Consider the following 27,967-nt stretch of genomic DNA (forward strand, 5'->3'; position numbering starts at 1 on the left):
CTAAGAAATAAATAAATCCTTTTTCATGTTTTTTAACAATTTTCTTTCTTTTAACAATTTTGCCCGACGGAAAAATTATCCCTGCACCAAATATACCAAAAATCCTGAATGTCTCAATAAAGAAGAAAGGTTCGACGTTCGAAGTAATGAATTAAAACTAACACCACGAAACTTGATATAACACAAAGTGATTCACAAGTAAGAATTCTTTCAAAAAAAAAAAATAAATAAATAAATAAATAAACAGAATTTATAGAATTGCTACCTAGTTAAATGAGTAACTTAAATCCAACCAATTCACAGTTTTCTAATTACATACGATTTTCGGCGATTGCAACGGGTTTCGATTAGGCCCAGTCGTTACTTAGGAAGATTAAAATGGAAAGAATTGAGTCGTTTCAGCGTGCAGAGAGGCGGGTTTAATGGGACCATCCCGAAGGAGGCAACGACGCGGAACGAAACGGGTGACGACTGTGAAGCACGATAATGCGATGATCTTTCGGGGACAATATTAATGAAAGTCTATCCAATCGCGACCTAATGCGAAAATCGATAATCGACAGGGACTGCAGTTTTCTATTTTATTCGCGTTTACCACAGAGAGACATTCCCCCGGAATATTCCTCGTATCTTTTTCGGATTGAAACTAGACTTAAAATTCGCTGAAAGTGGCAAACATATTATTTGAACTTTTATACTAATGTAATATCTTTTATCAGTTATCAAAAATATTAACCTGTCAACAATAAAATCTTCGCTATCACTGTTGGAATGATTTTAACATCACAACTACCGAAATGATCGAAACAATCGATTTATAATTTTCTTCATAGACGTGAAACAGTGCATTCTTTTAGAGATTTAAATGATTATTCGTAAAACATTCTTGTAAATAAAATGCGTGTCCCATTTGCATTTATATTTCAAACAGCCTGTAAAATCTATTTGCATTTGTAAGGTCTATCATTTTTAAAAGCATCTACTTCTTTTTCGGTTTTTAATTTTGCGAAAATTAAAGTTACCGTGTTATTTTTAATATTTGCCCCTTGCGCCGGCAATTGCTCAGCGCGGACCATAACGAGTGACCGAATTCGTCGCTTTCATCTTCCTTCGAACTGGCCCGTATGATATCATTGGATTGAAAACTGTCAAGAAGTAATCTTTTAATTTGTTAACAGGACATTTATTACAGGAGAGAATATTGCAATTTGGGACAAAAAGTTCTCTTTCACACTTATTCGTATTAATCAAGAAATTCCAGATGTTGGAAACTTGGTGAATCCACGAAATCTGAATATCTGAGTGTCAACGCAATCTCCAATCCAAACCCTCCTGGCTAAACCAGCCATCCAATCTTCAATCGAGCCCAACGATCAGCGAATTAACCCTCCTCCCCATAACATCGGCATAACGATGCTCTACGAAACTCAACTAGGCGTTGAGTACGATCATCCCTCCTAAATGATCATTGTATACACGAATCGGAAAGAAAAATGAAACCATTAGAGAGGGGGGGCAGAGAAAACTGTATGCCGTGCGTGGCATCATCTGGCGTGGAACATGCGATGACACGGATCAACGATGGGCAAAAGGATCGCGTTGCATGGCTAATATAATGCAATCATCGGCGTGTAATGATCGGGGCACAATGGCCGGCAAAACGTTTCTTCTCTTGCTCGTCTTCGTCCGGCGCGCGTTTCTCGTGGCCGTGAGCCGTTTGTAAAAGCCGATGACGCGTGAAATTAGCGAGCATTCATCAGAAGAGGGGAGGGGAAGCTCGATTATAGCTTTATGTCCCGTAAAACGAGACGGGATGAAAGGAGAGCTGGCGAAAATTAGGGAAAATTCTTTCGATCTCTTTCTTCCCTCCTTTCTCCTTTTCACGGAAGTTTGGATTCGACCTTTACGGGACGACGATTCGTGAATTTGAACGGCGGAACGACTAAATTCTTCTCTCAGCTAGTTATTTATCGATGTTTTGGTAAGTTTTAGTTATCATCGCGAGGCACGTCTCTTTTCGGGATCAGAGTACAATTTCTTCCACGTTGGAAATTTAAAATCCAAGCGACAAAGATGATTCGTCTTTTCTCTAATTTCTCGATCACTCGTTTCACGCAGGAAGCTTCTTTCCTTTCTTTGATTAATTAACAATAGGCGGGCTTCTGTAATAATTATTAACAATTACGCGAGATCGCGTTTTGGTTTTGAGTCGCTTGAATACTAATAAAAATACTGCCACGTGTTTACATAAACGTAGTTGCATTACGATAAAAAAAATATTCAAATATATATATATAGATATTTAAATTTTATATTTTATTTTAGTATATTTTATATATATAATATTTTATATATTTAGTATTTTAATATAGTTTACATTTTATATTTTATCTTAGTATAGTATATATTTTTATATATTTAGTATTTTAATATAGTTTATATTTTATATTTTATCTTAGTATAGTATATATTTTTATATATATAATATTTTATATATTTAGTGTTTTAATATAATTTATATTTTATATTTTATTTTAGTATAGTATATATTTTTTTACATGTAATATTTTATATATTTAGTATTTTAATATAGTTTGTATTTTATATTTTATTTTGGTATTTATATATATATACCAAAATATATATATACACCATAAAAAAAATATATATATATATATTTTTTTTTTTGTCAAGTGGGCATCATTATCAGGCCTCTTTATTATATTTAAAATAAAGAGGACTGATAATGATGCCCACTTGAAAATATTCTAAGAAACCAAGTTACCGAATTGGCGAATAAATTGGAAAATAAATATGTCCGAAAAGCGTAGGAGACAGGGAGGATCGAATAACAGATGCGTTCGGGAACCGGGGAGCAAGAAATACCGAATTGTACGCGATGGTATGCGAAATTTCGGGAATTTATATTCGACTCGCGATTACGCGTCCTCATGATCACGTCGTGGCGGGAGGGACAGTTGGCAAAGAGAAGTTTTGCGAAATCGTTGGATAGAACTTGGCCGGACTTTTCCATCGGCACTCGGTTGGAGACCTATCTGATAATGCGTTTCCGCTTTCATCTTTTCCCCGGCATAGGAGTTCGAAACAAATATTTCGTGAAGGAAATGGGGAGCGACGAGACGTGTATGGGGAACGTTGCGTACCAAGGGGGATGAAAAGAGTATCTTCGCCGCGAATCTCTCTCTCTCTCTTTCTCTCTCTCTCAGACGACCACGTTTACGATCCTGTTTTTTTTTAACGCTGGAATTATTACTTGTGTCTTGCAATACATATGAGTATTCAAAGTGCAATTATATTACAAAAGTTTTATAGTAATAAAATTGACCATATCTCAGTGATGGAAAATTAAATAAAATATCATTTATTATATTTTATTTACTACATTTTTATTTACGACAGGATCTGTACATCCAACTCCAATATATTTTCAGAAGTTTCTCGTGCCTTTATACGTGCTCTTAGTTACAAGTAAAAATTATCAGTCAAGTCCGACAATTATCGTTGCAACTCTGCTTTAATCTTTGACTACGATTTCCAAGAATTCAGGAACTTAAAAGATTCATTCTCTCATCTAGACCAGGCGTGTCCTTAGAATAACCAAAATTGGAATAACTGAATAAGAATTTTATTAATTGAATAACTTTGACCATTTTTTTTCCAATTTGAAGGGCACAAAAAGATTAAATAAGAACAAAAGTTTTAGTATCGCCACTATCTGTATCAAAGCAGATATTGATGAAGAAACAAACTCAGTGTTCTCGTTAAAAATCTTCATATTCTTTCAATTAATGTAAATATATTTTTCCAATCAGTGTATTGCTTTAATATCCTCGTAAACAACGTAGGTTATTATCGAACTGATACAAAAGAAAAATACGTAAACTATATGTGCGAAAAATTTGTCCTTGACAAATTTTTGTGGGTCCAGAAATGAGATCCCAGAAGATCTAAAAGATCTTTGGCACCACCTGTGACTTCGTACGTAAAGAATTTTCCATAATTTCGTCTGACGTAAATTTCAAAAACCAGCATTGCAAACGTAACACACCAGAGACGCAAACGCCCTGCTCTTCATTGTCCTCTCTCAACCAGTAACATCCATCTTCGGGCAGCAAGGTGCACTTCCGTTTGGGGGGAGGGGACGGAGCGAATGGTTCGATTTGCAAATGAATTCGCTAATCGCTAAGCGTTAAGCGTTTCAATTCGTCGCGAAGACCCAAACGCGGGCGCGAGTCCATTAATCGAGGCCGTCGAAACGTTTACGTGCTCCAGAGAGACAGAGAGAGAGACAGAGCAAGCTTTATTGCTGGTTGATCGTCGGTAACGATGTAATTTGCACCGATTTTATTGGTCCGGAACAACCCTTGCCATAGGTAGCTGTATGTAATAACCTACGCCGGCCGGATTAATAAGGAGAGAAATCACCCGAGGTGGTGACGTCATTTCTCTGATAAAACTTTGCGATACGAAACGCTGTGATAGGAAAAATTTCAGATACATATCGTATAAAATATCTTGATAAATAATTGACTGAAATAAATTTGAAATTAACTGCAAATGGATAGCATTGACGAAGAAAAAAAAAAATTAAAGTACAAAAATATATTAAAATTAAATATATTAAATATACTAAAATTAAATATGTTAAATATATTAAATATAATAAAATTAAATATGTTAAATATATTAAATATATATTAAATATAATCTTTCTGCTCCAACTAGAAACGCTCGTGGAATATTTGTATCGGCAACAATTTTCAAAAAATTAAAAGAGACAATTACAAACGACTTTTAGATTAAAATACAAAAAAAAAAAATTTAAGATAAAGAATATAAAAATCACAGCTACTGTGGATTACACGTAAATTCATTAAGTAAGCCTTCATAAGTAGTAAGTCAGTTATTATTAAAAATATTAAAATTAAATATGTCAAATATATTAAAATTAAATATGTTAAATATATTAAATATAATCTTTCTGCTCCAACTAGAAACGCTCGTGGAATATTTGATATTGGCACAATTTTCAAAAAATTAAAAGAGACGATTACAAACGACTTTTAGATTAAAATACAAAAACAAAAATTTAAGATAAAGAATATAAAAATCACAGCTACTGTGGATTACACGTAAATTCATTAAGTAAGCCTTCATAAGTAGTAAGTCAGTTATTATTAAAAATATTAAAATTAAATATGTCAAATATATTAAAATTAAATATGTTAAATATATTAAATATAATCTTTCTGCTCCAACTAGAAACGCTCGTGGAATATTTGATATTGGCACAATTTTCAAAAAATTAAAAGAGACGATTACAAACGACTTTTAGATTAAAATACAAAAAAAAAAAAATTTAAGATGAAGAATATAAAAATCACAGCCACTGTGGATTACACGTAAATTCATTAAGTCTACTTCATAAGTAGTAAATTAGTAAGAGTAAGTAACAGTGATAAACCTTACACAGCTCCTCTCTGCTCTGTCTATCGTCGATTTAAAGAAGTATCACGAATTTTCGAACCTACTGACCCCTTCTCTGTACTCTCGCTTCGCTAACGTAAACAGGAAGTTAGGCTTGGATGGAGAACGATGACGAAGAAGGGCGAAGAAGACGCGACGGAGGCGCGGTAACGACTTCCCATAGGAGAAAGGAGATAAAACCGAACGATAGGGTGGGGGAGGGGAGGCACTCCTTAACGAGAAATTTATGCTCTGGCGTTGCCACCGCGGCGCGGATTACGCCGACGGAAACCGCGATTCTTTTTCGAATTATATTCCAAAGCGAATGGACGTTACATTACCTGTATTTACCTGTATCGCATAGTACAGTAACACGTACAGACGCGGGAACGTGTTACGTCGCTGAATGGGCTTTAGATTGCGACTCGCTGCTCGAAATGAACTGTTCAACCATTTCGTTTCTCTGACTGAAGACTGCAGGCGTCATCCGTGAAACGATATACGCACGTGGGTAACATGGTTCGCGACTTAATGCGAAACGGAGGAGGAAACTATTTGATAGTTGAATGACAACGCGATACTCAAGGGGGAAATTAATTTGCACGCATTCGTAACGACGAAACTGTCGTTTAATTTTATTTTATCGGGGATAATATTCACGCGTCGATTCGATGGTTAAGCTCCGGTTAAAAAAAGTTTCAAAGAAGAGTATCATTGTATTGAAAAGTATTGGATAAAGATATTTAATTTAACACGATACGAAAATTTCTATAATGTAATTCTAATTCTAATTTCTGTCAATGCCAAGTAATGTTTCCATTCGTATAATTGACTCGCGTCGAATAATTTGCGTTTGAATACTAATCTGAATTTTAAATATCGGGTATCGCTCTTATCTGAACGAAACAGAAGGTTCGGAGAGAGTTCGCTTTTTCGAGGGCAGTTTCGATCTCGATCTCGATCGCGGAATGAAATAACACGTGGAAAAGCAATATCGGGAGTTAATGTACGTTTGCACGCGCATTATTGAAATCATCTTATTTAAACAGAGGATCGACAGATTAGTTTCATAATTGAAACGGCGCTATCGGTCGCTAGACTCGTAAAACGTGGCCATATGCCGCGTCTTTATGAAGCGTCGCGCTTTTATCGCGTATCATTGTCTCTATATTATTATATATCGTGCTATGTCGCGGCCATTTAATACGGATTATTATGAGAACCGGCCCTAATAGATCCGTATCGGCCTCGATTGCCCCGGCTGTGACTCTCGTTCCCGATGATAAATCAAAATTAGCTTCAGGTAGATACCGAAACGACATTTGCCAAGTATGTGCTCCCCTAATAGAACGCGAATACGCGACACAAACGTTTTTTTATCTCGGTTGACGTCAAATTATAGAAAATATCGCTTCCTCAATTATTTACAGTTAATTGAGAAAGAATATTATTCTTAGGATTTTTTTATTAATTTAAAAGAATCGTACAATTAATATTAAGTTTCCAAGAAATGAGAATTTACTTAAATTTTCTAATCTCGGTTGATGTTAAATTATAGAAAACATCGCTTCTTCAATTATTTACAGTTAAAAAGAAAATTACTCTTACTTGAAAAAGAATATTATTCTTAGGGTTTTTTTTTTATTAATTTAAAAGAATCGTACAATTAATACCGAGTTTCCAAAAAATGAGAATTTACTTAAATTTTCTTATCTCGGAAAAGAAAATTACTCTTACTTGAAAAAGAATATTATTCTTAGGGTTTTTTTTTTTATTAATTTAAAAGAATCGTACAATTAATACTGAGTTTCCAAGAAATGAGAATTTACTTAAATTTTCTAATCTCGGTTGATGTCAAATTATAGAAAACATCGCTTCTTCAATTATTTACAGTTAAAAAGAAAATTACTCTTACTTGAAAAAGAATATTATTCTTAGGGTTTTTTATTTATTAATTTAAAAGAATCGTACAATTAATACCGAGTTTCCAAGAAAAGAGAATTTACTTAAATTTTCTAATCGGTTGACGTTAAATTTAGAAAATAAATTGCTTCTTCAATTTATTTACAGTTAATGTTACTGTAATATAATTTCACTTCTCATTATTATTACAGTTAATGTTACTATAATTTAATTTCACTTTTCGTTTGAATGAATCGTGCAATTGATATCAAGTTTTCGAGAAATAGAAAAAAATTCCTACACATCTTAATTTTAAGGGGAATATCGACTTGTCGAGAAACGCAGAGTTGTAAAATTATTCGAGATAATGTGAAAACAGACAGTTCTTGTTTGCCGGTGACTCGATATTTTAAATCACTGAACGAGAAGAAGAAAACAATAAAGTACTCGCAAATCTAAATTCAAGATAAAAAAAAAAAAGAGGAATTCCTCCTAGTGAGCAATTTTTCATCCCTCTCTCAAAGATCTTTTCAACCCCCTCTGTTTCTACCGAAGCCAAAGAAACAATACCTACGTTTCACAAGTCCAGAGTTCGCGAAACACCGTCGTTAACAATTCCTCCGAATCTCGAAATATAAAAACCCGCCAGAAATGGAATCCTCCGATGGAAAGCTAAATTCAGAGATAAACTTCCCTCGAGCGAAACGGCAAGTCCATCCGACGATAGCTCGTCTGACGAAGCCACCCCCGAAATCAATATGGAGGATACCGTCTAACCGTCGCGGCAACATATACCAATAGTAACATCAAATCTCTATCTTGCCGCCCTCTTTGCGCCCCCGTCTTGCCTAAAATCGTCCGCCCGGTTCAAAACAATTTCAGCAAGGAAACGACGCTTCCGCCCGTCCATTATCCGTCGATTCGACGTCGACGTACCTCTCTCGCTAACATAACGCTCGCGTGCTAAAGCTCCGAGAGGGAAACGCGGTAAGGGGGGAAGGTAGCAGCCAGCAGAGAGTCGGCCGGCATAAATTATTCATCCTCCTCGTTGGAAAACGAGCGAAAGGTTCGTCCGGTTGGCTCGATCATTAGATTGGTCGAACGCCAGATCCGCCTAAACCCAGATACCAGAAACAAATCAAGATGGTTTTCGAGTGAGGGGGATGGTCGGAGGGTAGGGTAGGTTGTTTGAAAAGGAGGGAGAGACATTAGTTACGTGATCGCGGGCGGCAATGATTTAGCCGGATGAAGTAACCGAATTCTCGTTGACACGTGCATCGCCATACGTACAGGAACAAGCCAAATGGACCATCGGGAGCAAATAACTCGATTTAGCTCGGGCTACGCGTTACTTGACTGGCTGGAAAGCTGGAAACTCGTCCAGCTCGGCTCGAGACGAGAAACACATACAGGGTGGCTGGATAATGCATTGAAAAATTGAGTCGTCTCGTTTGCTCTGAAAGGAGAAGAACATTCGATTGACAGCAACTGAGAAAAAAAGGAAAAAATGAATACTCACTGTTGGATGTTGTTAGAAGCATCTTAGTGCTTCGAAGTACACTAATAAATATCTGGGGGAGGAAAATGTCGCGTTTGGTACGTGTATCGTTCGCAGGTCGGACGAAAGCTCGAGCTTACTACTGGAGAGCAATAAATTAAAAACCACCACCGCTACTCTGTACAATAACTCCTTTACAACGGACACGTTACGCTTTACGCTTCATGGGTATCTACTTACATTTTATTAAATACTCCATCGATACCCCCCTCCCCCCCCCCCCAAAAAATCACATCATATATATACATACGCAGAATCATATTATTTATGAACCGACCTATGGACTCGACGAAAACCTTAATCTCGCCACCTGGAGGCACGGAACAAACGAATACAACGGAACACGGTGCAATTAAAACGGGGTGCACCCTATTGACCACCCTGTATGTACTCGGAAAAGACACGCGAAGAGAGTGAGAGAGAGAGAGAGAGAGGGGGGGGGCATAGAAGAGAGGCAGCTCGCGGCGAAAGGGGTGGAAAAGGAAGGAAGGGCGGCTGTAGGAAGGAAGTTATCGAGGCGGTAGTGTCACCACAGTCATACAGAGGTGCCCAGTTGTCGAGCAAACTGGCGGAGCCAGTCAGGCAAACAGCTCTCAGCCCGAGCCAGGGGGGCTTTCTAGCCTCGGCCAGCCAGCCAGCCAACCAGCCAGCCAGCCAGGCGCAGCCAGTAAGCGGAACACCAAGCGAGTTCTTGTTTTATTCAGTCGGGATCATAAATTACGAATTTAAACACACAATGAAAGACGCTTAACAAGAAGCTAACGCGAGATTGAGAGGCCCCGCCCGGAACACCTCTTCTTCCGGAGGTACGAGCCGAGGTTGGCCAATCCTGAAGCAGAACCGCCCTTCGGTGGTTCAGCCGACCCACCGTTTCCACGCCAATCCACTTCGTTCGTTCGTTCGCACAACCCGACCCGGTTGGATCGACCTATCGGACGAGCCGAGAGAACCCGAAACCCAAACCCGAACCGAGCACGAAGACCCTCGACCATGCTTCGAGCGAGTTAAGTCGGATCGGGACGAGCTACGCTCCCCGATGCACCCCAGTCGCATACCACTTGGCCAGCCGAGCCACTCGGCTGCTACCCCCCTCACGCAAGTTAGTATAGTATAGTGCACCATCTACGATCCGACGTGATTTTCCAAACCATCCCCTGTTGTTTTTTTTCATCCTTTCTTCCCAACCAGCGCTCCCACACCGCCGCCGCCACACGCGAGACCACCACGCATTGCATTTTCATCGCACGAGTGATAACACACGAGTGTACGATTACGTGGATAAGCAGATTTCGTCTCGTCATCCCGGGAGAACGAGGATGTCGGTGGATGACAGAAGAGTATAGTGGTGGAGAGAGAGAGAGAGAGAGAGAGAGAGAGAGAAAGATTCCTGGAGTTTGGACTTTGAAAGATAAGGACTCTGGACTCTTGAAGGAAGAACGAATTCCGTGGTTTGAGGACAGAGTTGGAAAGTTTGTGGCGGACTTTCGGGGAAAAGAAGGAAACTGCGCTGGAGAACGCAGTGTGTGTGGGTGTGTGTGTGTATGTGTGTGTGCGCGCGCGAGAAAGTTTAAGAAAGAAAGGAATCTGTGTTTCTGAAAGGCAGTGATAGAGAAAGGGATATATCGGACTTTGGGAAACCAAATAATTTTCGTGTTGGAGAACGCTGGAAAAAAGAAAGGCACGTTGAACTGTGGAGGAAAAGAAATTTCGAGCGAAGAATCTAGCGGTGGAAAAAATATTGAGCTTTGGGAAAGCAATAAATCTTCATTGGAGAACACAGTGGAGAAGAGATTATTATTTTGGATCTTAGAAAAAAAAAAAAATAGTTTCTTCATCGGGGAAGACAGTAGTGAGAAATTTAGAATCCTGGGAAAAGGGAAATTTATACTGAAAAACGCAATAGTGGTGAATAGGAGTCTATTCTAGAAAAAGGAAATAATTTCCATCAAAGGACAGAGTGCTGGAAAACTCGTATTAGATTTCTCTGTGAAAGAAGAAATTTGAAAAAAGAGACACGTGCAATATTTGAAAATTATTTTGGAATATTGCACGCGATAAAGCATCTTGGAAAGAGCAAATTTATTCACCGAATTCACGCGGAGCTCTAGAAAATCACCACCATCGGTTAGACAATAAAACGTCTCGAACCGATCTGCTTCCAAAAAGAAACCAAGTTCTGAGTAAATAATTCCGAAAAAAAAAGACCGCCAATTATGGAAACTGAGCAAAGTGACCGGTAGAAGAGAAACCGATCCACCACCAAGTATCGCGAGTGATTATGCCCAGCGTGTGGCAGTATTAGTGGCCGTGCAGCATCGCAAAGTGTCCGACCCGTTCGTCGTACCCTTCGGAGGAGCCGCATCCTTCGAGCCCCGGCTTCCAATCCCGGCCGAAATTTTCCGCTCATTGCCGAACTATGCGTGGTGCGAGATGGTGTGTTCTCTGACCAACAATAACAACAACAACGCAAGTGGAAAGAGCTGCACGGACACGGAGCCCTGCACGAACTTGCAGTCTCGTTCGAGCCCCGAGGCGCAGCCAGCCGAGACGAACATGTCGTCGTTGAGCGACGCTCACAGGCGGAACAGCCACTTGGAGGGCGACAGAAGTTCGTCGGCGGGTTCATCTCTGGGCTCGTGTTCGCCGCCTCCGGCGTCCAGCCACTCGCCACCGCCGCCGCGGCCGCCCTGGCTCCACGATTTTCATGCGGCGGCCGCGCCTCACGTTCTCCAATTTCTGAATCTAAGCGCCGCTGGCGGAAGCATGCTGGCTAGCCAACCGCTGGCAGCGTTGCACTCGATGGCCGAGCGAAGTCATCACCAGCAGCAACATCATCAGCAGCAGCACCATCAGCAGCAGCAGCAACAACATCAGCAGCAGCAACAGCAGCAGCAGCAGCAGCAGCAACAGCAGCAGCAGGTGCATCATCAGGGGCAGCAACAAGCAGCCGGGATACAACTGCCGAGAATCAGCGTGCCGTTGTCCACCATCACTCAGGGGCAGACCTCGCCTACCGGAAGCGGAAAGCACAGCCCCGCGACTTCCATCACCTCCGTCGGTAGCAATCCGCATGGCATCGACACGATACTATCGCGGCCGGCGGCTACGCATCCTCAGGCGCCCGTGTCCGCTGCACACGCCGCGCTCCAGCCGACGCCGCACCCCCAGCACATGACCGCGCCAAGGTACGGGATGCACGCGGGATTCACTGCATCGTCCGGTGAGTAGCAGTCTCGATAATCGTCTGTTTGTCTGTTTCGTCAATTTCCTTTTCGGCCCACTTTTCGCCGAACTTTCTTCTCTTCGTTGACAGAACCATTTGGCAAGTTGTGGTTCCGGCGACTTTAACACGCGCGGACCGTAACGAGCGACCGAACCGCGTACAATAATAATTCGTCGATTTTCTTTTTCTTTTTGAGCTCGTCGGAAATAGAAATTATTAAGGAGTAATAAAGCTGTCGTTTGTTTTGCCCGGGTTACGTTTAAATATACTTATGCCTGGATTATATACTTAAATATACTTAAAGTTGAGAAAATGTTGCACATTTTGGGGCGAAAAATTCTCGACGTGCGTGGGACGTCGTCGCAAGAGGTTAGCCACTTCCGCTGACAACTGATTGCGGACCATAACGAGTGACCGAAAACCGTATACAATAAATCGTCGCTTCCTTTTTCAATTCGTCGGTATTATATCACTGGGCAGAAAAATTATTAAGAAGTAATTTAACAAATTTATTATTTGTTTTGCCTGGGTTATACTTAAATATACTTTGAAAATATTGCAATTTATAAAATATTGCTTGCGCTAACAATTGATTGCGGACCACAACGAGTGACCGAACCGTATACAATTCGTCGCTTTCTTTTTCTTTTGAACTCGTCCGTATATCACTATAGATAAAAATTACAAAGAAGTAATAAATTTATTACTTATTTTGTCTTTGAGTTATATTTAAATATACTAAAAAAATTCTCGACGTACGTGGCACGTCGTTCCAGCGCAAGAGGTTGACCACTACGCGCTGACAACTGATTGCGGACCGTAACGAGTGACCGAAAACCGTATACAATAAATCGTCGCTTCCTTTTTCAATTCGTCGGTATTATATCACTGGACAGAAAAATTATTAAGAAGTAATTTAACAAATTTATTATTTGTTTTGCCTGGGTTATACTTAAATATACTTTGAAAATATTGCAATTTATAAAATATTGCTTGCGCTAACAATTGATTGCGGACCACAACGAGTGACCGAACCGTATACAATTCGTCGCTTTCTTTTCCTTTTGAACTCGTCGGTATATCACTATAGATACAAATTACTAAGAAGTAATAAATTTATTACTTATTTTGTCTTTGAGTTATATTTAAATATACTAAAAAATTCTCGACGTACGTGGCACGTCGTTTCAGCGCAAGAGGTTGACCACTACGCGCTGACAACTGATTGCGGACCATAACGAGTGACCAAAACCGTGTATAATAAATCGTCGTTTTCTTTTCGAGCTCGTCGGCATAATATCACTGGATAGAAATTATTAACAAGTAATAAATTTATTATTTGCTCTGTTTATTTTGTTTTACTTAGAACTGAAAAAATATGGCAATTTTAGAACAAAAAGTTCTCGACGTTAAGAGGTTAAAAGCGAGGGCCCGAGAGTTAATGGATTCGGGACAGCGTTGCTTTCAGGGGAGACTTTTCGGTTAGAATGTCTGGGATTGATTGGTAAGAGTTGAGGATAAAATCAAGACTGTATGGAAATATTCCAAAGATTCGAAAGAATATTTTTTGAATTAGACTTTCGCTACGACAAACTTTCTTCTTGTTGACAGAACTTTCTGCAAGTCGAGGTTTCGGGGACTGATCATTGATCAATTGTGGGAATAATAAATGAGAGAGGAGATTTTGAATTTTGCAGTATAATGTGGCTATAGTGCAGAGACAGCGTTATTCTGGGAAGAATTTTAAGCTGAGAAATTTAAAATGCCTGGGATTGATTGGCAAGAGTTGAGGATAAAAGGAAGACTACGGAAATGTTCTAAAGATTTAAACGAATATTTTTTTGAATTAGATATTGTAGATATTGTACAATGTAGAATCGATTGACGAAACTTTCAAAATGGGGATGTAAGAATATAAATTGAAAATACCGAAGGGGGGAAATAAAATTGTTTCTCATAAAATTTATAGAAATTATTATCTCGAAGTTGAAAAAATTAATTGATTGATAGCGCACGTGATATTAGAAATTAGGAGGTAGAAATGTCAAAAAAATATATATGAATTTGTCTGAAAAAACAAACCATAATTTACACGACAAATTATACTCGACGACACATAAAAGTTCAACCTGGAATAACAATGTTCGAAAGAATATTGCGGGAAGAATGTGCGATACGCGATTTTTATTCCGACTTTGTACAACGCGGATATTAATATCGTGCGAATTAATTTCAATAAAATCAAAAACGCCGGGGCAGCGTCAGATTTATAATTTGACCGGCGCGTATGATCGATCGTGTCGACAATCGAAGAATAAAAATGATCCCCGTAACGCCTGTAATATTAGAGATTTATACGATGTTCCATTTCGGCTTGAACCTCGATCGACGTTTGCGATTTCTATTATTATTAAAAATCCGTCATCCTATTCCGTTTTCGATTCTTTTTTTTTTTTTTTTTTTTTAAAGCGTGAAGTGAAAAGTGTTGAAAAATCATTTCCAAAGATCTCTATGTCCTTTCAGTATGATAATCGAATAATTTTTGGATTTAGTTCACTGATTTTTAAGTGATTCATTTAAGAATATAATATTCGCGAAACGAGCGTGAAAGAATCAATATTATTTTATGACGAAAGATAGAAAGACCGTATTCTAACATTAATTTGAGAGAAGAAACGATTTTCTAGCTTCGCACTGTGATGTAAAAATTCACAATTAAAGAAAACGAAAAAAGAGTAAGAGGCATTGAATGAAGAGCAATTTAAATCGAAAATTTAACACGAGCGGTGTCACCAACGACAACTTGAATTCCCGACCCTTCTCTTCTCGGTTTTTCTGAAATCTCTCTATTTTCACTTCAACACTAACAGATTTTTATCGTCTCACGGGAAATCTTTTGCCCGTGAGAATTAAAATAAAAGATCCAGTAAAAATCAACAGAAATTCGTATAAGCAACTTGATGCAAGAAATTGATTTCACAATGATTAAATTCTAATCATATTCGCAAGATCAATATCACTGATGGCCAATTGCTTTAATAGAAAACTAAGGATTAAACGCGTTTCATCAATAAAGTACAAAAATCGTGGCGATGGATGACAAATTGTTATAATAAAATAAATTATTGGTATTAAAGTTGTGCAGAATTTCTCCAACTTTTCAATTTAAAATTGTGCCGTGATTTCGCAATTATTCGATCGTGCGCGTTCGCGTGAATCCGCGTGGTTAATGAGAATTTTCGTTACACACCCTCCGACGTAAATATAGAAAGATTCGCGTTAAGAACGAATTGTTTCGTTAAATTGTTTTAGTTGAAAATTAAACGTGTCTTGCGCAAATACGCGCTCGGTCCTGTGCACGAGCAATAATCTGTATCTGTCCCGGGGCTCTATCTTGAACTTGATCCCGGATTATCCCGTGCATTTAAAATGATTAAAGCGCCAATTATTTACGAGGGCGCTGCCCGTGTCGCCTCGCCGACGAAACGAAAGTGAATTTTCGAATAATTCCACGAGCAATTGCGAATCGTTGCCGCTCGATGGCCGACGAACGCCATTGTAAATTCTCGTCGAAAAATTCCGAGTTGCTCGGTACGAAAAGTTAACATTTAACTAACCCAGACGTTCAATCGATCGATTGTTTGACTTTCTTCTCATTTTTCCAATTTTTCTCGATTTTCGATTTCGGAAATATAACGCGCGTATAATAAAAAATAGATTAATAAATAAGTAATAATGTGATAACGATCGTCGTTGATTGCTAGAAAATTAATCATTTGCAAACCTCGACAAACTTTTTGGCATCATCCACCAACAATTTATCTACGAAGTCAAATAAAATGACATAGCGTTGGAGATAATCATTCGAATGACGTTTGACACGAAATTTTGTTGATTGTATCTCTCTAACGTGTGATGTTTAAATTACAGCGTGCATTTCGGGTTTGCTATAGAACATTATAATACAGATTTAATTTTGTATTATTGGTTTAATTTAATAATATAGATTTAATTTCATATTATTAGTTTAATTTAATAATATAGATTTAATTTTATATTATTAGCTTAATTGAACAATATAGATTTAATTTTAACTTTAACAAGAGTTAATGACACACGGTTTTAATCCCCGGAAAAGTAATATTTTCATGTTGTTCCGGTATTTTTTAAAAATTCGCAAGAAACATAATATGAAGCCTAATTTACGTGAATTGACTCAGGAAATAATGTCTCCTTCTGGAATATTTTTGTTCCTCTTGTTGTCGTTATTATAGCTTTCATTCTAAGCTTTCACTCTGTTCAGACATTACGTTCTACTATTATACCACCAAATGCATGTACGTCTATTATAATTATCAACAAATTGTAATTGTAATTGTATCATATGACAATTATCAACAAATTATAAATATAAAAAAGTTTATAAGAAGTTTGAAACTTTATAAAAGGAGAAAGTTGGCTAGATTTAAGTACGATGTCTCCTCAGAAGGGACAGTCGAGTGCAAAGGGTTAAGTATTCAGCAAAGCTGTACCGAATAATTTCGGTAGCTTTGTCAAGGTGAATCTCCAGCTACAATAATTAATACCCAAAGTACGATCAAACTGGCTTACCGATCTGAAGGATACTAATTTCTGATCGCTAATCTCCTCGAGTATCCTCCAGCCACACTATCATCCACGGAAATTTTCACGTTGTTCCGAGCCCCGACGAGCTTGAATTTCGCAGTTAAATTTCATAATGCTGCACAAATGACAGCAAAGCGAATTCAATTTCAGTTTTACGAGTTACGAAAATCGTCGTAACACGGTGCTCTAAGAACGCGTGAAATTAGCTGTACGAAGTCGATGCAAGTGCTTGGAATTCGAAACACCCGATTTCAAGACATTAAGCACACGTTTCTCGGATTTCTCCCTTCAAACCTTCTCCTCAAGGCACGAGACACTTTCTCGTGAAAGGTTCCTCCAATTCCTCTAACACATCGTGCTTCGCATCGATTTCGATTCAATCCAATCTGCAAGATGCAATTTTAAACTCCTGTCTTGATGTTTGATTAAAATAAAAAAACATTACATTATGCGATGTTAATCACTCAAATAACTAACAAACCCAGAAAAAGAATATGAAGTTGAAGCGCGATAGAAAATTATAAGTTTAAGTAAAGCAGGAAATACTTTAGAAAAGAAGATTAAATTTTTAATATTACACTAAAAAGAAAGATGTTAATTATGAATATTTTCTGATTAATATTTGTTAATATATTACACTAAAAAGATGAATATAAAAGATAATATTGAATATTATACTAAAAAGAAAGATGAATATAAAAGATAAATTATGAATATTTTCTGATTAATATTTGTTAATATATTACACTAAAAAGAAAAATGTTTATTATGAATATTTCCTGATTAATATTTGTTAATGTGAATATTCTCATTAGGTAAAGCAAGAAATATTTTAGAAAAGAAGATTAAATTTTTAACATTACACTAAAAAGAAAGATGTCAATTATGAATATTTTCTGATTAATATTTGTTAATATGAATATTCTCATTAAGTAAAGCAAGAAATATTTTAGAAAAGAAGGTTAAATTTGTAATATTAAGTATTAACTAAAAAGAAAGGTATTTTAAGGTTAATTAATATTAACTAAAAAAAAATTATTATTAGTTATGAATATTTTCTAATTAATATCTAATATGAATATTCTCATTAATTAAAGCAAGAAATATTTTAGAAAAGAAGGTTAAATTTTTAACATTATACTAAAAACAAAGACGTCAATTATGAATATTTTCTGATTAATATCTAATATGAATACTCCCACGATTAAAAAGTATGCTGTAGAATTGAAGTTCGTGAGTATATCGTGGCGCGAAGAGATAGAGTTTGTCTGTAAAAACGACCTCGGACACGTAACGCGGTTGAGCAACACTGTAGACACTATAAAATTGTTTTCCTTCCAATAAAAGAAGAAATCCACGGCGTGGCACCCGTAAAAGCTACCGTTGGGTCCTGAAAGAATCTTTCGCGATTTATATCCGGCTGCTGTGCTACTTTCGCCCGTGGCGGACGTTCAAAATATCTCCCGGAATCGTTCTCATAATTCGCCATAATGGAACCGGCTATAGTTTTAAAAAAACCGTCAGTTATAGTTCCGCTATTGTTTAACATCTTTCGTGCCTCTTTATTACCTTTTATTTCCGTCGTCCCGTTTTTCATTGATAACCAACGTTTAAAATTACAGTTATGGTAAAATAATCTTGGACAATAATAGCCGACATTTAAAATAACAAAATAGGAAGATTGTCTCCTACATTTACCAACAATATTACACTGAATATAAAGCAATGAATGAATTTTTCAACCCTGTATAATCAAAATTTACTTGGGGATTATGACTCGTTTTTATGACATGTTCAAAAGCTATTAACTTTACACTGGGTAGAAGATAAAATTCTACTCATCTTATAGTGTTTTCTGCTCGAAGGAAACAATAATACAATTGACCCATTCAGGAGGATCAAAATCCGTAGCCAAGTTGGCCACCGTCGTCAGGTGGTTAACCCGAAATACGCTAACTTCGGTTCGCGCGAGTACACGCGTTCATCCGATTCGGTTAGGCGAGTTTGCGATCTGAATCCTAGACCTTTCGCCAAGCTCGGAGAGCCACGCTTTCAATCCTCAGAGAGAGAGAAAGAGAGAGAGAGAGAAAGATTTTCAATTCTCAACTGATGAATGTTAGAATGTTACATATCTTGAACCAAATTATTATAATTACCGATGACTTGGCGATACTAATTGAAATGAGCATTAAAGGAAACTTCCATCTACTTTTCTCATCGGCCGGAATATAGTTGAAGAGTTTTCGAATCAAATCCCTTCGTTCCTTCATTTTATTTAAAAAATTATTTAAAACATTCAAAGATTTATTTAAAATTAAAAACATTTTATTTAACAATCGAATTTTCCTCTTATTGAACTCTTTTAACCACTTGCAACTGATTGCGGACCATAACGAGTGACCGAACCGTATACAATAATTCGTCGCTTTCTTTTTGAACTCGTCGGTACAACGTCACTGGATAGAAATTACTGGAGAATAAACTTACTATTTGCTTTGCTTAGGTTATACTTAAATATACTTAAAACTGAGAAAGTATTGCAAATTTTGGGACAAACAATTCTCGACGTGCGTGACGCGTCATTCAAGCACAAGAGGTTAACGGCAACTGATTGCGGACCATAACGAGTGACCGAAATCGTATACAATATTTCGTCGCTTTCTTTCTCTTTCGAACTCGTCGGTACGATGTCACTGGATAAAAATTACTCAGAAGTAATAAATTTACTATTTGCTTTGCCTGGGTTATACTTAAATATACTTAAAACTGAGAAAGTATTGCAAATTTTGGGACAAACAATTCTCGACGTGCGTGGCACGTCATTCAAGCGCAAGAGGTTAACGGCAACTGATTGCGGACCATAACGAGTGACCGAAATCGTATACAATATTTCGCCGCTTTCTTTCTCTTTCGAACTCGTCGGTACGATGTTACTGGATAAAAATTACTGAGAAGTAATAAACTTGCTATTTGATTTGCCTGATTTATACTTAAATATACTTAAAACTGAGAAAATATTGCAAATTTTGGGACAAAAATTTCTCGACGTGCATGGCGCACAAGAGGTTAATTAAACAAATATCGAGTCACATTCTTAGCACAAGTTGTGAAATTTTCATTTTCAATTTGAAGAAAAGAAAGGAAAAGGGCAAATTGAACATGAATTTCAGTTTTAATTCTTCAAAGTACTAAGATTAATAAGGACGATTAGAAAAAAGTCGATTCTTTGAAGAATTAAGATTAATAAAGAAAATTAATAAATGCAAAATATGTATAATGTAACATGTTACAACAAACGTTTACCGAAGACAGTGAAGAAAATCGTAATGCAAGGAGTTAACAATTACAACAATATTTCCTCCGATGTCAACTTATTATGAAAACGGATGGACGATAAAATTCTCAACATCAAATCCAGGCAAGCAAGCAAGCAAGCAGGCCTTCAGGCCTGTTGCTCTTATTTCGCCATTTTAACGATGTTGTATCGTAGAACGTGAGAATCGAGGGTGTTTCGCAACACTGAAGGGTTCATCGTGCTCGGTACGTCCATTATTAATGATATCGCGACACGCGCACACACACACACACACGCATTATACACACCAAGTATAATACCATAAATTTAAAAGCATGGCCATCAAGAGCGGCATAGAAATACTAAACACATTTTATGAACGAGAGGGGCACGTGACCAGGGTTCATGAGTTCATGAATTAGGCTCACGATGCCACGAGCAAGGTCGAATTTTAAGAGCCATCGAGCACCACCATTTACGCCATTCAAACCTATCGGGGAATCTCATCTTTGGATTATTCATGAAGACGGAGCAGGTTTCAGGGACGAAAACAAAAATTTCTTGCTTCGTTCCATCTTTCCTCGACGTTTCAACGTTTCACAGCTGAATCTTCCTTTACTCGTGAAAGATAAACGGAGAAGAGAAGAATGTTAGTTCTAATTCTTTAATGCAACAGGAGTAAAAGTAGTGAGTTGTTAGAAGAAAAAAAATTACACAAAGGTGAAGGAAACAGTATCGACAATATTCTTGTGAAATGAAAGTTACGACGAGGAGGATTTTCTATCGAGAAGATTTTAGAGTGACATCTAATTCGATGGCCGAATATGAGAACGTAAAATTAAAGGGTTGTTCCGGTTGTCGCGTGAAACAGAACGGCTGGTGAATTATCGCGAAAGCAGATGCAGCCACGCCGGAAGTCGAGAGGTGGCTGAATGAAACACACGGACGCGTATCGAACCTGCGCATTCCGTATTGCGCGACATGCATTGCTCGCCCATTTTACTTGGAGGGGGGGAGAGGAGGGGGACGGGTATATACATGTTTATACAGCGTGCTCGATGAAAAGCGTACTCGCGACATTTTCCATTCTTTTGCATATCTCAACGAACGTTCAACAACGGTATTTGCCATTGTAATAACGCAGTGATAACGATGTGAATCGTTACGAAGAACTGTATCGAGCAATTTTCGTTAGATAATGTTGGACATTAAAAGCTTTGATGAAAATTTTTGATACAATTTCCTCTATTCAACTTCATATTTGTTTGTTGCTCTTAAACAAACTTGAAATTTTCCTATATTTATCTATATTTTTTAGTCTTAAACAATCTTGAAATTTTCCTACATTTATCTATACTTTTCAGTCTTAAACAACTTTGAAATTTTCCTATATTTATCTGTATTTTTTAGTCTTAAACAACCCTGAAATTTTCCTATATTTTTTAGTCACGAACAACTTTGAAATTTTCCTATATTCAACTATATTTTTTACTCTCAAACAAAATTTTCCTATATTTATCTACACTTTTTAGTTTCAAACAATCTTGAAATTTTCCTATGTTTATCTACACTTTTTAATCTTAAACAACCTTGAAATTTTCCTATATTTTCTAGTCATGAATAGCCTTGAAATTTTCCTATATTTTCTAGTCATGAATAGCCTTGAAATTTTTCTATATTCAACTATACTTTTTAGTCATGAACAACCTTGAAATTTTCCTATATTTATTTACACTTTTTAGTCTTAAACAACCTTGAAATTTTCCTACATTTATCTACACTTTTTAGTCTTAAACAACTTTAAAATTTTCCTATATTTTTTAGTCATGAACAACCTTGAAATTTTCCTATATTTACCTACATTTTTTTAGCCTTAAACAACCTTAAAATTTTCCTATATTTTTTAGTCATGAACAACCTTGAAATTTTGCTATATTCAACTATATTTTTTAGTCTTAAACAAAATTTTCCTATATTTATCTACATTTTCTAGTCTTGAACCACCTTGAAATTTTCATTTCCAATATATCAGGATATCGTGTCTCTTTTATTTCTGTCGCCAAGGCAGTCATCAGTGGCCGATGCGTTTGTAATTGAGATTGTATGTTGTATATATGCATACATGTTAGCAATTTGTGTTCCCCTCTCTGTCTTTCGGCACAAATGCTATTGAATATTCATGTCGATGACAGTTATAGAAAATGTTGGATATTTGAAAATTTTTATTCTTGAAATATCAGCGAGCCCAGACGGGGATTTGGAAAGTTGAATATTCATCGGACAAAGCGGAAAACGTTTGGCCGGCTCTATTCGAGAATTCAGATAATTGAAATCTCAGCGAGTAGTTTGAATACACGAATGTCGGAGGATTTTGGTAGTTAAAACTCTTTTTTATATTAATAATAGCCTGTTATACTGTTCATCATTGTTAGAACAGTGTCGAACAAGTACAATTTTAAAATAACACTTGTTATATAAAAATCATATTCTATTATTTCTCTTGTCAGATATATCCTTTTCTGTCGTTTGCCTTTCAAACTTTCTGTTGATAATTTCAACATCTAAAAAAAAAAAAAGAAACTCAAAGAACACGTTCCGTAAAAATCTTCGTTAATAACGAGATAATAATCAATTCATTATTGTTTGAAACAACGTCAAACAAGAGCGATTTTCAGTCAGTAGAACAACATCGAAACAAGTAACACCACAGTAAACTGATGTGCTCAATTATAATATTTCTCTATTTGTCAGACGTAACTTCACTTTGTAGAATTCTGATATATTCTTTTTCTGTCACTTCTGCCTTCTGAACTTTCTCTTGGCCAACACTGTAACTTCGATCACCTTCTCCCGAGTGATTTCAACATCCTCCGAGCTCATCGATTTTCTCTTAGAGAAAAGGGGGAAAAAACTCAAACTCAAAGAGCATCCATAAATCGTAAAAATCTCCGTCGGAGGTTCAATTAAAATGGCCGAAGCTACCGATTCAAAAGGGGGTTACGACATTGAATGTTGAATATTTTTGTTGATGAGCAGGCAGCACCTCGCCCTGGTTTTTACGATTCAATAAATTTTATTTGATCGGAACGTAACACGGACAAAAGGAGCAACGATCGTATCTCGCGCGTTTCGTTGCGTTGCCGATACGATGGTTTCTTTCGTGCGAGAACCGCGCTCGGTAGAACACTAAAAACGGAAATAACGTTTTATTGGTGGGCGACTAAAGAAGTTTCGTGAAGAAGAAGAAGAAAAATATGGGAAGAGAGAACCGTATGATTTTTCTTCGAATTACAGAAACCAGACGATTAACGACTGGCCAATGCAACAATATTACCAACTGGAAATTTATAAACCTAACACAAAGCGAGTGGGGGGGGGGGGGGGAAGGAGGAGGTCGAGAATGAAGGAGAAAGAGTACTTTTGGAGTAATTCGTGAAAGCGTGATTACGCTCGTTGATGTTACTCTTCCAGTTATTCGATTTTTTGATTTTTAAAAGATCAACGTGTCACAGAATTACCAATTATTGAAATCGAGACTTCGAACGTTCAAAGACTCATTCATCTCATAAATTTCGAATTCTACGTCTGAGCAAACTTTTGAGCAAAATGCGCTCGTTTCTAGGCTTGAAGGTTAGTGGATGAAAATAAACTAAATTTGAGAGATTATTTACAAGTGCTAATAATTACAAATATTACAATTAAATTTTTAATTATAAATATAAATAATAATATATTATATTATATAAATAATATTTATAATAAATTTATAACAAATTATAAATTATTAATAATTTATCATGATTAAATATACGTAGTATTTCAATGTAATTTTTCATAGACAATTTTTTTCGTCGAGACCAAATGCAAAGTAAGTATAATACTGAGGATAGGTTTGAAAGGGTTAGACAGTTTTTGCGAGAGCGGAAACCTCTCTTGTGATTGGATTGTTCGTGGCCACACGCGTCGCGTTGCGGTTCTCCGGCACGTTGGCACGATCTCTTTGAAAGATATAGGGAACTGCGAAGGGGATACAAATAACATCACTTTCCTGTTGGAATTTCTTGCTGTCACATTGTCACGCCATTCGGCCACATAAATCACACCGCGATATCCTAAACGATATCGTTATCGACGTTGTTGCTGTTCTTGTTGCAAAGTGATCGTTATTAAAATTCTATCATCATACATGTTCGGCAACTCGCTTCTTATTTCTCGTCAATTTAATTAAAGCATTAAAAAACGAAGAATCGAAGATTTTTATTATTATTATTATTATTGTTGTTATTATTACCACGACAAACGTTCGAGAGAGCACGGATTAACCACTTGCGCTGGCAACTGATAGCGGACCATAACGAGTGACCAAAGCCGTATACAACAAATCGTCGCTTTCTTTTTGAACTCGTTAGCATGATATCACTGGATAGAAATTATTGACAAGTAATAAATCTATTATTTGCTCTGCCAATTTTGTTCTACTTCAATATACTTAGAACTGAGAAAGAAATTACAATTTTGGGACAAAAAATTCTCGACGTGCGTGGCACGTCATTCCAGCACAAGAGGTTAACCACTTGCGCTAGTAACCGATTGCGGACCATAACGAGTGACCAAAGCCGTATACAATAAATCGTCGCTTCCTTTTTGAACTCGTCGGCGTGATATCACTGGATAGAAATTATTGACAAGTGATAAATTTATTATTTGCTCTGCCTATTTTGTTTTACTTAAATATACTTATTATTAAAGAAAATATTATAATTATTTTTTTTTATTGGACAAACATAAAATATTCCTTTATAAAAACGAAAATTTTGAATTCCATTTATATAATGAATAAATCTTCCTACACATATAAATATTATTGATTTAAATAAAGCATGAATAAATAAATGAAGAAATGCTAAATTATTTAATTCTAAACATAAAATTGTTAATGTAAATCCTAATTGACTTAATGTAGAAAGAGTAATAATTTTTTAAAAATCTATTTCAAAATTAGCTTAGAACTGAGAAAATGTTGCAATTCTGGGGCAAAAAATTCTCGACGTGCGTGGCAAGAGGTTAAAAGCGAGGGCTCAAGAGTTAATGGATTCGGGAAACGGATGGGAGAACTTGTAATTTTATAATTTGTAACTTTGATCGATTTCATTTGGAAACCAGAAGTACCAAACAGAAATTCGTAACATCGCCTTCGTATTTTTAAGACAATTTGAAAATCTTTCCGAGGCGAAAAGACAAAAAGAAAAACAGACGAGGACAGAGAAAAGTAAAGCGCGAGAGATACGAACGAGTAAACTCGAGGAGAGAAGATGCTACATACGTAGCTACTACGTATACGCGTATGTTCACAGCGTGTTTGCTTTGAATGCAGGTATCGGGCAATTTCAACAAAGAACGGAGCCACGGCATCCTGCTGTCTATTGGCCAGGTCTTCAGGGATTAGTCAGTGATCCCCTGGGATGGCGAGCAAGACTACACACACGTGAGTGTTCCTTTTCTCTCTCTCGATATATATATATATATATATATATATATATATATATATTTCGCTACGTGGCAAATGTATGCAACGTATTACACAGAACAGAGATTGTTCACGACGTTTTGCAAATAAGAAAGAATTTCGTAACGCGAGAGAGTTTCGTATTCGTATTACACGGTGGATGAAATATGTCCAGTTGAACGTAATTCCGTGAAAACAGACTTCTTTGAGAAATGAGATAGTTTTTCTTCTTTTTCTTTTTTTTTTTTTTAGACGGATTAATATCACGCGTGAATTGAAATCTTGGAATATTCTTCAGTCTCCTTCTTCCGTTAACTTTACAGAGTTTTACTTTCACTCGATCGATGAAACATCTTTCAAATTTTTTTTCAAGCGAATCCTCCAACATCCTAAAATTTCAATCATTATTTCTCGACCTCCGCTTACGAGGCCAATACATGAAAACTGGTGTAACGTGAAATACAGCCTAATAAAAGTGGTTCCATGACCATTCTAATTCTATAGATATATATATAAAACACTTAAGTACCGATATATACCGCCGCAGGAGAGATGATTGGTTGGCGTTAAATTTCAGGCCATCGTCACAATTCGTTCGTCTTCAATTTTTTTCTCTTTGCTTCACTTTTTACGGATAAAAAAACCTGTTTTCTTAGATCTGTGAAACGGTGTGTTCAGCGTGGCCCGATGACACGTGTTTCTTCGCTTCGGTCAACCGATTTCCTCGCCGCAAAAGCAAACACAAGAACAGCTGTCAAATCTGTACTAATATCGCTCTCGAAACGAAATATCCTGTGGGCAGAGAAATCTATCTATCCCCTCGCCGGGAATCAATGTTTTGAATCCAATCTTTTTCAAACTTCAACCACCTCGTTCCTGCCTTTTTTTTTCCTCCTCTCCTACGTTTTCCTGTTTTTCTAAGTCGACGGTGTCTTTATCTACGGTGTTCTTCGGTTCAACGTATGATTTCTATATTTCTTAAAAGCGAGAGTTTTCATACCTCTTAAAAACAAAGTAATTTACTTCCAACATTTGCAAGAGCGTCGCGATTGATTAACTTGGAAGATACAGCTTCTAGAAAATTAATAATTAATCAATTGAAAATTGAAATGATTGAAAAATCAGAAAATCTACAGTCGTGAGATATATTAATCCATCCGAAAAATAATGATTCTAACTATAAAAAAATAATACTCCCTTCGCCAAAATGAAAATTTCTGATTTCTGTTGTTATAGATAAATATTAATTATCTTATGACTATTCTTCATCTAACTTGACTAGATTTTTCAAGGCCTTTTTCGAATAAAAATCGCCTGATTTACTGGCGGAACATTCTACAAGTACTGAAGGATTTCCCCCTGAGAAAAGTTTCCTCAAATCAGCAGAATATGGCGATTAAGCAAACAATTACACAGTGCTCTTCGCGTACCCATACTCCTTGCCTGTACACTTTTCCTTTTCAACAGAGATGTTCCTGCATGGACTAGGAAAAACCTGTTCGCTAAATCCTAAACAGTTTGACGAGGATCAAAAATTGGTACATTTTCGACACTCGGACATTTCAAAGTTTTATATTTTGAAGAATTTGAATGTACACTGAAAATTAGATTGGTTGCTGCTCTCCGTAGCATTGAAACTCGTAAAAAAGCGTAAGATGTTCAACATGTTCTTCGGCAAGGTGTTTCACATTTTACTCGACAAAACTTGAGTAGAAACTGACTAACAAATTGTACACACCTTAAATTTGAAAGCAATATCCCAAGTTAATCTACAGATATTTCGAAAAGAAGTTGCACATCCGGTACACCTAATTTTAAAATCTATGACACGATAATGTGTCACGTGACAGTGTGTTTAACTCTGCTTTTCGATCCAATCGTATCTTTTTCATTTTTAACAAATTACTTTTCCTTTTGTGAAACAATTCTCGATATTCAAAGACTTTCATCTTTTTTCGTGAAAGAATTCTCAATACTCGAAGACGCCAAACTCTTCAATAACGACGAAATTTATCACCATCCCTTTGCACCTTCACTTTCACCCCCCCATGAAGATCGCTTCTCTCGCGAAACGTCCAATCGAAGGACAAATTCTCCGTAAGCCGAAGGCCACAGAGCGATTTGTAAAAGCGATTAAGGGTGGCCGCAGAAAAAAAAAAAGAAAAAAGAAAAGGAAAGAAAGGAGCGGAAAAATCAGAAACGCAAAGTGAAAGAACACGTGACGTCGGTGGAAAGAGAGAGCATCCCCTTTCCAGAGCATACATCAAGGCCCGCCGGTGGCACATGTGCCAGCCACGCACGCACACCACCCAAACCAAAAACCCGCCTCTGTTTTGAGGGGATGAAACCATCCTACGAGTAGAAGAAGAT

At 36.9% G+C, this 27,967-nt stretch overlaps 1 protein-coding gene across 1 annotated transcript; it reads left to right on the forward strand.

The window, feature by feature from the left end:
* Positions 1–11,273: 11,273 nt before the first annotated feature.
* Positions 11,274–25,761, forward strand: LOC122533290 (DNA N6-methyl adenine demethylase-like). The gene is made up of 2 exons (XM_043662874.1): positions 11,274–12,167; positions 25,466–25,761. Exons 1-2 carry the CDS (start codon positions 11,378–11,380, stop codon positions 25,759–25,761), a joined length of 1,086 nt encoding a protein of 361 aa, XP_043518809.1. The 5' UTR covers positions 11,274–11,377.
* The last annotated feature ends 2,206 nt before the right edge of the window (positions 25,762–27,967 follow it).

This window comes from Frieseomelitta varia, unplaced genomic scaffold (genome assembly GCF_011392965.1).
Source record: "Frieseomelitta varia isolate USP_RPSP 00005682 unplaced genomic scaffold, Fvar_1.2 scaffold_515, whole genome shotgun sequence".
NCBI classification, from domain to species: Eukaryota; Metazoa; Arthropoda; class Insecta; order Hymenoptera; family Apidae; genus Frieseomelitta; species Frieseomelitta varia.

Bases quoted from the DNA above. Each gene is read 5' to 3' on its own strand.
- LOC122533290 (XM_043662874.1), top strand. From the start codon at position 11,378: ATGGTGTGTTCTCTGACCAACAATAACAACAACAACGCAAGTGGAAAG. The intron at 12,168-25,465 runs GTGAGTAGCAGT...CTTTGAATGCAG, and splicing joins GGGATTCACTGCATCGTCCG to GTATCGGGCAATTTCAACAA.